The 16,035-nt window shown below is 40.7% G+C and overlaps 1 protein-coding gene across 1 annotated transcript in view; it reads right to left on the bottom strand.

Annotated features, from left to right (window-relative positions):
* pde3a (phosphodiesterase 3A, cGMP-inhibited) overlaps positions 1-6,526 on the bottom strand; it is a 58,784-nt gene extending 52,258 nt beyond the window's left edge. The window contains exon 1 of the mRNA XM_017434088.3: positions 4,882-6,526. Within this exon, the coding sequence (XP_017289577.1) occupies positions 4,882-5,751 (870 nt within the window). The 5' untranslated portion in view covers positions 5,752-6,526. The remainder of the gene's footprint in view (positions 1-4,881) is intronic.
* Between the last annotated feature and the right edge of the window lie 9,509 nt (positions 6,527-16,035).

Raw genomic sequence — 16,035 nt, 5'->3', positions numbered from 1 at the left:
GCCCATTGTTCAGTCATTCACCATTACCTTCATGATCAATTCTAACAGGAATCATTTTTCAGATGTTTGCAGTATGGTTCATAAAAGGAAGATGCAATGCTGCGTAATCGTACTTTAGCCTTAGTTACAATAAAAAGTTCGAATTGGAGATGGGCAGTGAATTTCAATCATTCAAAAAGTTGTTGAAATAGAGAAATTTGAAGAATGCAACTGCCGTTCAGATGTGTTTTCTTCGTTCTCTCTCTCTCTGGCACCTGGTCGTAACTCAGAAAAGGCAGCGATTTTCAAATACTTGAGCTCTAGTTAAAATGGGCTAATTCAAAAAAATTTATGTTTCAAGAACCAACTTTTTTTTCCACACCAGCACCTGGTGGTGACACATGACAGAACACATGTCAACTCCTCCATCGTGATCCACTGCATGGGTGAAAATGGAGGAACACAAATATCCCGTCTAGCAGAATTAACAACACTGTTCATACCCAAAGCCTCTGGATTTTCAGCAGGAGAATTTGTTCCAAGCAGACCATAATTTCACTGTCTTCATTTCAATGGTGTGGGCATAATCATTTTTCTAGTAAGATTAAATATTACCCAACTAATTTGAAGAGTACTTCTGCTTGAAATGCCCATTCCTCGTTAGAACCGGAACTAATCATCTTTTATTTTTAAACAGTGACTTCTTCATGACAAAATCTAGTAATTACACTAAATGTGAAAAATAGACTTAATACACACACTGATATCTAAAGAAGCCAAAGCACTACCTGCTGTTATTAATTTTCATGTGATCTTCTCCAGATTACGGGTAGATTATTCCGTTACCTCAAGGTAGCGAAGCTAGTTTTATCTCATTATTTGGAGAAAGCAAAGTTTGAGTTCCTGAGATAACAAGACGATTCTGATGCAGAAATGAGTGGTTCCCGTGTTGCATCCCGTTTCATCATTCAAGTATTGCTGTCGTGACACTTGGAGATGATCCGCAACAGTAATGAGTTAATCAGTAATGGATGTTCCTTGATGTTAGGTTCTCAGCTTGAATCAGCTGACATCGTGACAGCATCGATTTCTGAGGTTCTGCACAATTTTGAGTACTTTGTTTACTTGGGAGACCAAAATAATTTCAGGAGAAAACAATGCTCATCAGCGTAACATCAGCGTATGTGTGCTGAGTATAAACCGATGGTGCTGAGGCTGTGATTGTATCAGTCAGACCAGCGAGTCCAGTCAGTCCAAATGTTTACTCAACTCCCAGCAGACTGATACATTCAGCAGCCTCTGGACCATCAACATAAACATGGCCTATTTCAGTGGGTTTATGCACATCATTCACGTAACAACACAGACGTTGTTCGGCTGAGAAAACAGCAACAAATTAAACAATCAGCCTCATGCAAAATTGCAGCGGTTCAGTATTAGCTAATGTAGCGCTCCGTCACCCCTGTCTGTTGTTTTTGGAGAAAGAGTTGTTTTATAAGCCTAAATCACAAAAAATGGGTCCTTGTTTGGCTAACTATTAGCAATCATGAAGAATTCTGCACTTTTTTCCGTAGTCCATGCTCTGACTGATGTCAAGGCTGGTACTAATAATACTAACTATTTGACAGAACATCATTTCAAAAGTGACCAGAAATTAGATTGTAGAAACTGGAATTATAATTGGAATTGGAATAATCCAAGATCCACCCGTGTGGTGAAGATTTACCACCTTATTCTGTTGACTTGTGAATTTTATAACTTCGCACTTGTGTTTTCAGATCAGACTCTCAGGCTGTTTACAGACGATTACAGCAACAAGGCAAAAAAAAGAAGCAGACCTTGTGATTTATCGTTATATTGAACATTGATACTGCATACTGGATAAACTAAAATGTTGCAGCCAAAGGGAAGGAATAATCTATGAAACTGTTAATAATTTATTTCAAGTGCTGCTGTTTCTCTGAGACCCAGATCAGTCTCTCTGTTTGGCTCCTACAGATTACACAGCGAGAAGAGGCAACAAGGGTGCACGCTGTCCTTTGCATGTGGTCAGCTGACGGGTTTTTTTTTTTTTTTTATGTTTCAGACCTCAATTTGTCATTTCTGTTCCAGGCATGATGAGGCAGAATGGGTAATGGAGCTGTTCTAATAGTACAGATAGTGCACTAACTCAGTGTTCCCTGGATACCAATTAGCAATGAACAACCAAGCATCAAGGTTCAGACAACTGATGGGTGAACACTTTGAGAGAATGAAACGTGGGACAGTGTGTGATCATATATCAGGCTACTTTTAAAGGTGTGTGTGGATGAGTTTTGTCTGTCATGTTAGCAAAATATCTAATGAACCACTGAATTGACTCAAATGGAACCCTAAGAAAGTATTCACTGGTTGGACGTCTTTGACTGATTAACTTTTGGAGGCAACCACATTCAAGCTAATCGAACTTAGCCGATGCAAAAATGGCAATGACTGTCAAATTTACAGATTTTGGCCTAAAAGTTTGATAAGTAGTAGGTGAGAGTTATCCTCAGCACATAATCCGAGCACTAACACATCTCGTGAGATCTTGCAATATCAGATGAGATTGTGCATAAAGTTATTCCAGCCCTCATCATAATTTGAGTTTAAAAGTCTGACATAAATGGTGGCGGGTGATGTGCATTGCTTAAAGAAATGTTAGACCTTTAATTATCATCGTGTTCTGTTGAATTTTAAAGGGACATTTATCAATAGGGATGAACCAATTACTCAGCTGGTAACTGGAATCAGCAGTTGGTGAATCTCTTATTAGAGAGAACTTAAATGCACATGATAGGGAGTTTAAAATAATTTACCCTCGGTCTTTAAAAACAACTACAAACACATCAACAAAGACATCAGTTTATTACTGTGTGCTTTTTTTTTTCTTGACACATTTATTTTCCCTTTTTAGTTTGAATATCTAAAAAAGCCTCAGGTTAAAGTTGCCTGTTTAACAAATCAATGACACTAAATTGACTTTAAGCTCCATAGATGTGCATGGAACCCTGCCTCTTTTTCCACTTGACTTTAAAACCTGAGTAGATCTGATCAGATTTATTTATATCTGAATATATTATTACATTTTATTTTTAGCTACGAGCTGCAGCCGAGTGGCACTGGAGGTGTCGCTTGTTTGCCATCTATTATAACCAAAATCAAATCTAAATATGATTGACTCTTAGTTATTGGAGATTGTTTTCACTGACTTTAAAACTCACTTTTATTATGGCAGCCTGTTTGTCCAGGATTACAGCGCAAAGTGCTAAATGAATTGTAAAGTGTGTTCTGCAGAGCGCATCTTGTCTTAAAGAGGTTTTAATTTGTCACGTGTACTTTTAGTGAGGCTTAGCCATCATTTCAGGGCAGGAGAATATTTTGGAATCTTGTCAGAGGCCAAACAAGCAGAATTCAACACACAAAGATATTATAAGTCATATAGCATAATTAAATGTTTACTTTACTTTACTCAAAAGCATACAACATTATTGAAAAAAACAACAACATTTAAATCACTCTATAAATTAATAAAAACTGCAAAGAATTAGTATTATTAATGGATCTTTTGGTGAATCACATTGTGAACTTGTCTCTTAGGAGTTTTATAGAGTTTTGAAAAGTAATTTCAAGGTCTGGATAGGAGTAGAAAACGAAAGCAGAATCTAGAAAAGTAATTATGTTTCCAAACAAAAATGCTTAATAGAGTAGGATTTGTTGTAAAGAACAACAACCGGTTGTTGTAAAGAAAAGGGAAGAAAAGGGATGGATGGATGGATGGATGGATGGATGGATGGATGGATGGATGGATGGATGGATGGATGGATGGATGGATGGATGGACTGTAAGAGATACATGAAATACATTTTTTGTTCACATATAACTAAAGTTGCCAACTTTCTGTTGTTTGTTTCTGTTAAACGCCCTTTCAATAACGTCATCAAGGAAAATACATTTACATTGTAAATCCAGTCAAACTGATACTTTTCATTCAGGAAAAAAACTCTTCCTCCATCCATTCATTTATTATAAGGATCCAAACAATAAAATTGCACCGAACTAGGCAAATAACAGAAATTCTGTATCTCTGTTTTAACAGAAGTTTTGAAAAACTGAGTGTGGAAAAGAACTGAGTTTCAAAATAAAAACAGTGCAGAAAAACTTGCATCAGCCAATATCCTCTTTATCCTGTCAATAGTCTACCTTAAAAACAAAAGTTAAAGGATTTATGCTTCATTTGGGTAGATATATTTCGATTTCTCTCTCTCTCTCTCTCTCTCTCTCTCTCTCTCTCTCTCTCTCTCTCTCTCTCTGCTGATATTTACAGTAAAAACATGCACCAAAAAGGCTCCATTAGGTGTAAAAAAAAAAGAAAAAAAGTGTGGCCAACACACCACTGGCCTGCAGCCAGAGCAAGCAGAGTGTTTCAAAAATATTTAGATGTGACTTCACACCTAGGCATGCACACACACACACACACACACATAATCACAGGCACTCAGAAACTTGGCCTGATAAATGCACCATCCATTTACTTATCAGCGTCGCAAACACAACGCACAGCCCACTGATGACAGCAGAAATGACCTGCAGAGGTTAAATGTAAAACGGCAGTGTTTCAGACTGAGGATGCTGTATCAAAAACAAGCGGATAAATCACAAAAGATACGCCCAGATGATGGCCTATATGGAGCAATCAGCCATCATTATCATCATCATTATCATCATGATAAAGAGTCAGAGATCTGTTGTTGCTCCAAAGCTCCACATGCCATCAGGGAAAGAGAAGAGCAAACGGGGCCTGCAGTTTCACAGAGGTCCCAAACAGAAACACAAACACGCCCATCCGACCACATCTGCTCCAGATGTTGAAAGTTGCCCTACCTGGTCCCGCGGAATGCAGGGCAGCGAAGTCCTGCGGTGGGACTTGCTGTTGCTCTGACTGTGAGCCATCATCTCCGAGGCCGCTGCGGAGCTGGACCTCCGTCTCCGTCTGAAGACAGGGATGTCCTCCTCCTTCGCCCCGGTCACAGAGCCACAGCACCCCGTCCCGCTGGTCCCTGAGGCCGGCAGGAGCCGGTCAGCATAACTCGCAAGCAGAACCCCCAGCAGCCCCAGCAGGTAGGCCAGGTAGGGTCTCCAGCCGGGCCGGACTCTGCTCAGAGACAGCAGGGACGCGGCCCGGATGACGCTGACGGAGACGAGCACGGACACTCCCTGTCCCGGCCGGACGACCAGCAGAGCCCCGCTGCCCAGGCAGCCGAGGACGAGCAGGGTGGCGGCGGGGGACGACAGCTCCTCCTCCGCGCCGCGCAGGAGCGACTGCGCCGCCGCCTCGCCGAAGTGGCACGCCGCGAGAAGGAAGAGCGCGCTCCGGATCAGCAGCCCGCAGCGGATGAGAACGAGCCAGAGCCAGAAGAAGGCACATAGGAGAGTCAGAACGGGGCAGACGCAGTGGCACGCGGCGGCGAGCAGCTCCGCAGCGCAGTGGAAGCCAGAGCCGCAGATCCTATTTCCGCCCGCATCCCACTCCGCCAATCTGAGGAGCAGGAGAGCCGAGGCGGCGCAGACGGCAGAGGACACTCTCGGGTGCGTCCATGTCACGGCGAGTCTGAGCCACGACTGGCTCGGCGCGTCCCGGTGCAGCGGGGGGACACATGTCCTCACGTAGCCGCTGCGCTCCGACGCAGCCCGGGGACGTTTCTCCTGAGCGCCTCTTGATGAAGCCCCGCCGCTGTCTGCCTCCCAGGGCATGGTGCTTATCACTCAGGAGTTCAGCTTTATGTCCCAGGGATGCAGGACAGCTTTAGTTTCTGGGTCTCCCTGTTATTGCCATGATAAGACATGTGATCAGCCTGTGCACACACTGGTCAGTGATGCTTGGTCTCCAAGATAAAAGTTGGGTAACTTTTCTCTTGTTGGTCAGAACTTCCCTAATGCATTTGACATTGAGTTGTCAATAAAAAAGGAAAAAAAGAAGAAGAAGAAGTAACCCCCCTGGTGTTTCACACATGTAGGCCACTTTCAACCCCCCCGTCAGCCTCTCTCCGCTCCTCCACCCACCCCCACCTAAAACATTATCCCTTTTTTGTGCCGCTCCGGTGATTACTCCATCACGTTTCAGCCCTGCTCCGCTCAGGCTGGATGTGACTCACTTCGCGGTGGACGCATGCCATGTTTACACAAAGATTTCCTGGCTCGTCCTGGAAGATGATGGAGCAGCTCGTTAGGAGAATTAACTGCACAATCCATTAATAAATATGTTTTTTTAGGAACAAGGTGACGACAGGACACCAAAGAATGGGGGTTTACGTGTTAGTGCCACCTAACTTGAACCTCCTGAGACCTATAAGCTCGTGTTTGGTGTGCGAGGAGGCAGTGAAAGGTCAACAAAAAGAAACACAATAAAGAGATTTAGATCGTTTAGTTTTGTGTCCCGATTACAAACACGAGTCAAACTAAAACTACAAAACAGCTGTTTGTTTATAGTCCAAATATTTGTGGGTTTCACTTCAAAATCTTATCAGAGGTGGGCATTTATATCCAATCCAAGGGCCACACATGGAATTGTAAACTATGGCTTTTAAAGTAATAGTTCAGGTCATTTGAAGCGGGGTTCTTTGGAAAGGTTACAAATAATATCTTACCTGTTGTAGATAGCTAATTGAAGAACTTCAGATGGGGGGAAAAAACAGTTTAATTCTGACCAGACTGACAAGTTAATGGCTAGTCTGAGCAGGGCTGAGCCCAATGTGGACTGCTGTTATCTTAAAACAATTTGAGTCTGAAAGATTTTCATGGCAAATTCACGGAAGAGGATTAGGGCCACGGTGGGACAACCTCGGGACGGGTGTTGTGAATTAGCCATGGTTATAAACACCGATGCAGGCATCTGATTGTTTTTTTTATCTATGTTACTTGCATCCGTCCCTATCAAATAAATGATAAATGAAACAGAAAAATAATAATAAATCCCAGAATTCTGACTTTTTTCTCAGACTCTTAAGGAATTACTTTCAGTCAACATAAATAAAGATGGATGAAATGACTCCATTAACTTCCATTGTCCAAAATGTAGAATAAAATGTTGTATTTTTGAAGTGTGCACAAGAGATGTGGGATTATGCCATCTATACAAAAGTGTCACCTACACACCCTTTCAATTTGCTAATCTCAAAACCTCGACATATAGATCTATACATATGGACCAGCTCAACCCACCTTTTAATAGTACTTCTAGATGGTGTGTTGTATGAGTACTTTAAGTCTTGTATGAAATATATATCATATTTATTCCTAATAACTTCCTACATCACTGGTTTTACACATGTACACTCGCTCCAAAAGGAAAAGCACAGTCCAGCAAAGAGCAGACTCTTTGCTCTTGTAATATTTACGTTGATAGTGATACAGATTTTTTTTTTTCTGGATTAGAGTCTTAGACCACATCTTCCTTTTTCTCCTTTTGTGGCAGAATGCAGGACAAGTTAGCAGTCTCTGCCTGTTTGCCCTACATTTCTGAGAGGATTTAAAGAGAAGCCACCGCATAAAGCCCTTCGAGTCCGTCATCTCTTTCTAACATATAATAACTCAGAAAATTCAAGTATCTTCTCTCTAAAGAGAGGCATTATGACAGCTGGATTATCTCTAATTTGCTGACAGGAACTCAAAAGCATCTGTCTAATGGAAGGACAGTTTTGTGCAAATGTATCACAGGGACTTTGATTTCTCAGTAGCATAAAGCTGCGCAATATAAGTCAGTGGAACAAGTTGAGAGCAGTTAGTGTGTATGGTGGTTTTTTAAACACAAGAAGCCAAATATTTAAAAAAATAACTTTAACTTCCAAAAACCAACTATTCTGCAGTTACTACATGTTAGTCGTTAAATTGCGCTGATGTAAAAAAAGAAAAAAGAAACATATTCAGTTAACAGTTATACTGTGAAGCACACAGGCTCAGTCCTGCCTTTGCTGTACATCACCACTAACACGCTGTGAACCACATTTGGCAAAGGTAGCCATGATAATAACAGTCCTTGTCGTTTTTTGCTGAGAGAAAATGTCCAGACACACTCCTCCAGCTGCACAGAGGAAGTGGTGCGACAGTGTCGTCCGTTACTGGGAGGCGTTGGGAGAAAACCTTTTTCGTTGTAGGTGTATTTCTCACAAACTTGGTTGTTTTGCCTTTTGTGGCTTCTGTTAAAACATAATCTAGTTTTGAAGAAGTGGGGTTCAGTGGAGTATTTAATTGTAGTCAGTCTCCTACCTGCAGTAGACGGCAGTCAAAGCGATCTTCTTTTGGAGATTCATGGAGTTAAAGATCTGCTACTCAGAGGAGGGTTCATTTAGGAGCAAATTTCCATCATCTAAAATTACTCAAACGCAAATACTCAAATGCTACATTGTGGGTTTTTACACTAAATGACTACTGATACACAGAACATGTCTAACATAGACTGTATTAGTTCTAACACGTTCTAACTTACAGGGGCTGTACCTGTGTTTCACCACTGGTCTCAGTGTAATTTCCTTCAATCTCCTCAACTCTTTCCTGTGTGTTTATCAAGTTATCCACAAATCTTTGTTATCCTCTGAGACTGTCACACTCTCTGCTTCGTGAATATGGCAAAATAAAAAATAAAAAATATAAAGGTTATGTGAGGATTCCGGTTCTCGGAGTCCGGCCCGCTGTTGTCCCTCACTGGAAGGTCCGGAGTACTAGAGATCTCCACTTGAAGACCCTGACTCAGTTGAGTGGATAACAGCGGGGAGAGGACATGTGGGTCAGAGAAACGTCTCCTCTCAGGATTACAGAAGAACCTGTGAGGGTGAGGGTTCTTGGGATCCGGTTCGGGTTTTGTTTCTTTTGTGGGTTTTCATGTCTTGTGTTAGGGTTCCGGTTCTTTGGATCCGGTTCGGGTTTTTGTTGTTTCTTTTGTGGGTTGTTCATGTCTTGGTTTTTTGGTTCACCTGTTTTTGATTCTGTGATTATGTTTGTAAAGTATTTAAGGGCATTTGGGTTTCAGCTTAGTTGTGGGGTCCTTGTATGTCTTTTGGAGACCCTTGTTTATTGAGAGGTTTTTGGGATTCTGAATGTGGCTACGTTTTTTGTTAATCAAGAGAATCTTTTGATTAAAGAGATTTTATCCTCACCTGCTGCTTACTGGTCCTCATCTCGCTTTGGAGCCGTAGGTGCGTGTCAGCACCCAGGCTCGTGACAGGTTAATTCGGCTGAGCTACATTTGTGGCCGAGATGAACAAATGTTAGATCTGGTTTCCCAAAGAATTACTACATTTTAAAGAACGGCTGCTATGTCAGTTTTTGAGAAGCTCCGGATCTCCTTCCCACGTGGCTACAGCAGAAACTAAGTTTTTTAAAAACATGGAAAACATTTTTGAAAAATAGTCAGGTTTTGTCACCAAAAATGCCATCTGATTGCTGTTACAATGCTGTCAGTTCTGTTGTGACTTTACTTAAATGTGATTTGTCAGCTTTGATATCGAGCCCGAGGAACTTTAACTGTGTCTCTCGAACATGGTTTTCTTGATGTATTTTTATGCAGTTTGGCAGATATACAGTGGTTTATTATTTCACTGAAATGTCGACTTGAATTACACGATAAAGAGAACTGACCGACCAGATTTATTAACACAACAAAACCATACAAAGTGCACACTGCACATCCTCTACCATTAATATGCAAATGAGAGTTTTACATCTGTGTGAAACATGTGTTTAAGTGGACCATAACAAAAAGAAAGAAGTCTTAAACCTGGTCCTTTTGGGTCCAGAATAGAGACAGTTGTGTTGACGGGTATCAGTACGACCCCCACAGACCCCTTGTCTCTCAGATAAGTATCCGTCCATTGTCCATTTGTTTCTGAAGTGTGTATTTATACCTGTTTGTAATTCGCATTGATGTTTTGTTTTGTTGTTTTCTCCAGTGCAGTCTCTGCAGTCTGGATGAATAATGTCCCCAACAATCAACACTGAATAATTCAGTTATTACTGCAGTCAGAACATCACTTCATGAGGACACTTTTTTTTCTTTCACCCAAACTTGTTTTGTGTGTGTGACTTTAGAGACTATCTGAACAAGGCGCTGATGAAGACAAGTTTTGTTTATTGTACGTATAACTGACTGGGTTTAGAGCAAATGTTGGCTTTTTCTCCATTTTCATCTTTATTTATTTTAGTGCAAATTTACAACAAAAGTTTTTTCAGGGAATTCCACAAAAAAGTAAAGGGGTCTAATTCAAATCCAAATATATGCCATCCATTTCAGTCCAGTTCTTCCCATTCAGAGTTCAACACAATCAATTATAGACTGCCATTTGGTAAAAACCTGTTTATTAATAACACAAAGAACTATTATTTTATAAAGAATGCTTAATGAAGAACATGTAGACTGGGTGGTGATGATAATGATGATAACAACTAGGTGCTGAAGTCCCACTTTAAAAAAATGATGAAGACACCTTTCCTACGTCGATCTTCTGAAAATTAATTTCAACCCAGAGTTCTGTTGCTCTTCATGACAAAGACCAGGTGCTGAAAAGAAGACAAAGAAAGACACTTGTTCTGCTTCATCCATGGCTGCACACGCCTCAACTAGAACACCAGCTCGCGCAAAAACACAACCAAGATGCACATATGTGAGCAAAAACACATGCTGGGGAAAGGGAGGAAGCCTGAATGGAAACAGAATCAGCATTTTCAGTCTTCTGATCTGACTCTGTGTGACAGAAACGTTTCGCCCTTCATCTCAACATTGTTGACTCCCCGGTACCTTCATCTTCAACCACGGCCAGTGCAGATCAGCGAATCAAGACACCTTCATAAAGTCGACCCTCCACTGTCCTCGTGTGTCCTTCCTCTACGATCTGAACCTTCTTGTTATCACACACTCTGCCCACGAGGCACCAACGCTTCCAACACGTTACTGCCCTCATTGCTCTGACTCTGCCAGCACACATTACTGCACACGGCTGAGCGTTCGTCTCTGCGCAAATTTAGGACGCAATGCAAACCTGCAACCTCATCTGGAATTTTCAAAAGAAGGATCGACAAAAAAATATTAAAGCTGTGAACTGGGCTGCCTTGATGCTAGCAGGAGAAATGTACCTTCCACCTAATTATGTGGTAGTTTCTAAAGCTGTTTTCAAAGAGAAATACAAATAATTTACTTTTACTGTCATAAATCAGATTCTAGATTTAGTTACAGTGGAGTTTTAAGGTCACTCAAACAGAAGAAATAAACAAAAATAAATGCAGAGTTTTATCTTTTTGTTGTTTCCCAGTTTTGAGATGAAATTTGTCACGTAGAGAAAAAAGTCAAAACACTGACATTAAAGTTGAAATACAGTTTTAAAGACAAGGAAAATGTTGAGGAAAAAAACAAATAAATTGTACAATTTTCAAGACTAAAGTCTAGGCAGAGAAAGCAGCCAACCCTTTTGTTTTTGTTCAGTTTAATTTTATTATTCTCTGGTAAAACTCGTTCTGCAGCCCAAACCGCTGGGAGTTTAAGAAAGTTATTTACAGGCAGTCCGCAGCTCCACACATGGTTACAAAACAATTGGCCACGTTGTGTTTAAATGCTAAAAGAGATTAAACGTACAAAATCACTAAGTTCATTTTCATAAGATTATCGTTGTTCTTGCTTGTTTGGTTTTATATTGTCCCTTTTTGTCCTAAACACAACTTTATTCTTGTCTTTTTTGGCTTTATTGTCGTAATTCAAACTTCAATTTCAAAAATTTGCCGTTAATCTTTCATGGAAAAAAAAATGTCTTGCTCAATTTTCTTTTCCTGAGTGATAATTTACTCTCTCATACATATTACATCTTTAAAAGAGGGTAATATATTAACTTAAGTTAATGTTGCTTTAAAAATAACTCCAGAGTCAGATAAATACAGTGAAATAAGTTGCAGATTAGTTCATCACTAAAGTCAAGTAAAAGTTTATGGAGCATTTTCTCACACTGCAGCACATTTGACTGCAGTATATCTTCTGGAAATTACCAGTACTCCAGACTGGTAGATTGCAAACAATAAAATAAATTGACATAAATGGCTCATGGTCTTTCAAAATGCACACATTCTGGCCTTTTGGAGTCTAAAAAAGCTTTTAGCTAAAAAAACAACAAATGCCTTTAATTGTGCAGCCAGGAATCCTGAGAACTAATTTAGGTGTTTTTACAGAAACATGGAGGCCTTTTTTTAGGACTTGCATTAAATCTTCTAAAGTTTGAACAGAAGAAAACGTCTCAAAAAAGCTGCGAGGAGACGCATAGAAAATATTTCTGAAAACCATCTCAAGACCCGAAACTTGACCCCAGCTTTGAGAACCACAATCATACGTGATTCGTCATTCAGAGCAGCGGTTCAAATGTCTGGCCGGTGCGTAATCCTCGACAAGTCTGGGAATTCAGAGTCAGAAAAGGGGCTTTACTTCTTAAATGTGAATAACACCTAAATGACTAACAAGCTCTCAGGCAGGTTATCAGGACCACTAACTGCCTTGCAGTTTTACATTAAAGATAAAAGACATGTTAAAAAAAAAGTTTATTCGGTGGATCACACAAAGAACCTACACTCAAATGCACCATTTTAATTCAAACACATGGTTTTTGATAGTTTTTTTATCTTGTTAGAGATATGCGTTTTTTAAACAAACACTTACACTTTATTAGTCCGAGACTTTTTGAGCCACTCAGTTCACAGCACACACATCCAACACACAACATCATTTTTACCAGCTAGGTCTCACCAAATAGATTTACTCTGGGATGAAACCTTCTCTTCTCTCCCCGACCTCCTCTAACCACCTCATACATATCCAGTGGCAGACAGTGTGCCTACACTGAAATAGAAACCATCCCTCAGGCACAATGTATTACTGTAGTTTCTGCAGCACTTTCTGTTCCGAACTGGAGCCCAAACAACTCTGCAACCTGACAAATAATTTAACCAAAACACTGCCACGGTCAACTTTGACCTCTGAGTACTGCCATAAGGGTACTGATTACAGCCACAGACAAATGAACTACTTTTATGCGAACTAACAAAAAAGCTATTCCTTAAAACTCGTTAAATCCCAAACTCTAGAGTTTTTCTCCATTAGTGTGTGTAAATGAATAAATAAATCAAAGTGAGGCTGATCCCCCCAACACATACTCGGAGCACCAACAGAATGGAACAAGATCTTTGTTTAAAATGTTGCCATGAACTATTTTGGGTCAACTCTGTCTGTCTATTAGCAAGATATCTTGTAAACCTCCAGACAGCTTTCATTGAAACTTTCAGGATATAACTATTGGCGTTGGTCCAATGTAAAATTGCCCCCACAGCTAATCCAAAGGCGCAAACACAAAAATGGCTTTAACTCATCCAGTTTTACAGATGTCAAGCTAAAGTCTCATGTGGAAGCAGCTGAGAGTCTCGAAAATTGTGCATAATGTTGATTTCAAGGTTTTGAAAAAAACAACTATGATTTGGTCACTTTTTGACTTATTATGATCTTTGTCTAAAACTGGGTGATATGCATTCCTTGACGGAATGCTAAGCCATTACCTTTATCCTAACCTTTATTTGTTCATGTTGTCCATCTAGAGACCATCATGTCCTGCTCTGTATTCCTCTGTTACAGAAAAAAAAAATAAAACAATTTGGAGCTATCTGGGGCATGTATCTGTTTGGTTTAGTCTATAATATAAATGTATGAGGAGGCACACTTAAAGAAATGTAAAGCCCTTCAGCCTGGAGGGTAAAAAGTTGCTGTTAGAAGGTTCTTGTGTCTTGTTTGTTTGTTTGTTCTTTCCTTCAGAACACGAAGGAACAGCAAGCAGAGGAGAAAGTAAATGAGCCTGGCCGCCTCCTCCGTCACACTGACTACAGAGGAAAAGAATGTGGCTGTGCTGAGCAGCTTTCAGGTCATGTTTAACAATATGTTTGTTTCTTTTTTTCCAGCACGGATAAATAAGGAAACTGCAGAGTCATTTGTGATGTCATTAGCTCAAAAAGTCGTCCAGAAAGAAAAAAAAAAAGAAGTGGTTATGTTACAAAATGCACCACCTGGTGAGCTGACTCTTTAGCTACGTGTTAAACACACTCATCATGTGGCTGTGACTTGTGTGTGTGTGTTTCCATTAAAAGCAAACTTTATCTTGTGGACGTCTGAGAAGCTGTGCAAGCCTCGTCCCTGCTCCCTTCCTGCCTCTCCCTGCTTCCCAGACTTGTTTCTTATCGTCCCAACACCTTCCCATAGGAGCTGTGGGCTGACAGCAGCAGAGAGCTGGGGGAGGGGGCGGCAAGCGTGCAAAAAAGTAAATAAAAATGCAGATTTGCAAACAGTAACATCTGAGGGACCGCTCTGCTAGAGGGACACTTGTATTTCCGCTCTGCCCATTGAAATGTTGCGTAGCACAGCTTAGAAGCACACGAGAGAAAAGACTCTGTGGATGGCATCAACATTGTGTGAACATAACAAGCATGTGTGTCCCAGTGTTTATCCTCAAACTCCACTCGCACTCAGCAAGCCCCCCCCCCCCGCCTCTGGAGGAGAGCGGCTGGTTCGCATCAGTCCGTCGTGACAGAAAATTCCCACATTTCCCAGAGGTCTGACTGAGAGGGTCTCATTGCTGCTTCCTGAGTCACAGCTGCCGACTGTCGAGTCTCCATCTCTTCCTGTGAGGCCTTCGCTTGTGACCACACAGTTAAACCAAAAAAATAAGAAAATGTTAAAAGCCCATGAATTTAAAAAAAGGGGGGTGTAGTAGCAAAGATTATACGGAGCAAATACACAGTTTCTGCCAAGTGTCAGGGGTTCATCTGCACACTCTGAGTGTTTTATCATCACAGCTTACTTTTACAGCGTGTTTATAGTCTGTTTGATTCATTTGGGAGGAGTTTTTATTTTTAAAAAAACAAAGATATTTTTAGAACTGCTGGTGGAAGCAAAACAGCACACATTATTTTTTCTTAAAGGGATGGTCTGGTCATTTTTGGAGTAATGTTCTGTTAGTTAGTTAGTTATCAATAGTTAGTATCTTATCAGTCACAGAGCACTGAGCGTGGGGAAAAAGGCAGAAATCTTCATCCAGGCTACAGAAATGAGGGCCTGTTTTCTATTGCTTTTTCTCAAACACAAAATATCACTACATAAGCTAATTTTAAACACTTTTGTACGAAACCGCATGTTTAGTTTGTCTCTGTTTCCTCACCTGAACGACATTCGTGTTGCTACGGGAATGCATGTGTGTAACACAGAGACCGTTATGTACCGATGGTGCTGGTTACAAGATTACAAATGAATGAGCCCACCTGATCAGCATGCATAGTCCATCCAAAAGTTCACTCAACTCCCAGAGGACTGATACATTCAGCAGTATATTATTATTATTATTGCCATTAGCCTAGCCTGAAGGACAACTTCTCTGTGCGCTGTGGCTGGTGTCACGGCTGAGAAGGTATTAACTATTTGACAGAACATCACTTCAGAAATGACCAGACTATTCCTTTAATGTTAGCACCACAGTTGATAAAAGTATAACAGTTGTGGACTATTACAAGATCATTTCAGACATAAATTCAAAACAAATTTTTAAAAATTCCATTTAAAAACAAGATTGAAGAACGTGCAACGTTCAGTGTGAGCTGCGGAACTGGAGCACAGTTGTTGTCTGATAAATTCTGTTTCACATCATGAGGATGATCTGGTTCATGTGTCCTGATCTGGCACCAGGATGCATTTTATAAAGAAGACAAATCAGTGAGGAAGTGGGATGTTTTGAGGATTGTTCTGCTGGAAAACCTTGACTCGTTTATGTGGATGTTGCATCAACACTTTGTGAAAACCTTACGGTCGTGACTTCTTTTAGCAGCATAAATCAGGCTTCTAAACTGTAAGGATAGTTTGAGAATCATAACGACAGCAGGTCTGAGAGGTTGATTTGGTCTCTGAAACCTCCAGTGGAGCGTCTGTGTGACATGCAGGACAAACCAATCTGGTCCAATTAAAAGAAAAAAAAAGGTTCT

Source organism: Kryptolebias marmoratus, linkage group LG2 (assembly GCF_001649575.2).
Source record: "Kryptolebias marmoratus isolate JLee-2015 linkage group LG2, ASM164957v2, whole genome shotgun sequence".
Classification (NCBI taxonomy): domain Eukaryota; kingdom Metazoa; phylum Chordata; class Actinopteri; order Cyprinodontiformes; family Rivulidae; genus Kryptolebias; species Kryptolebias marmoratus.
This window is presented reverse-complemented; position numbering and strand designations above follow the sequence as displayed.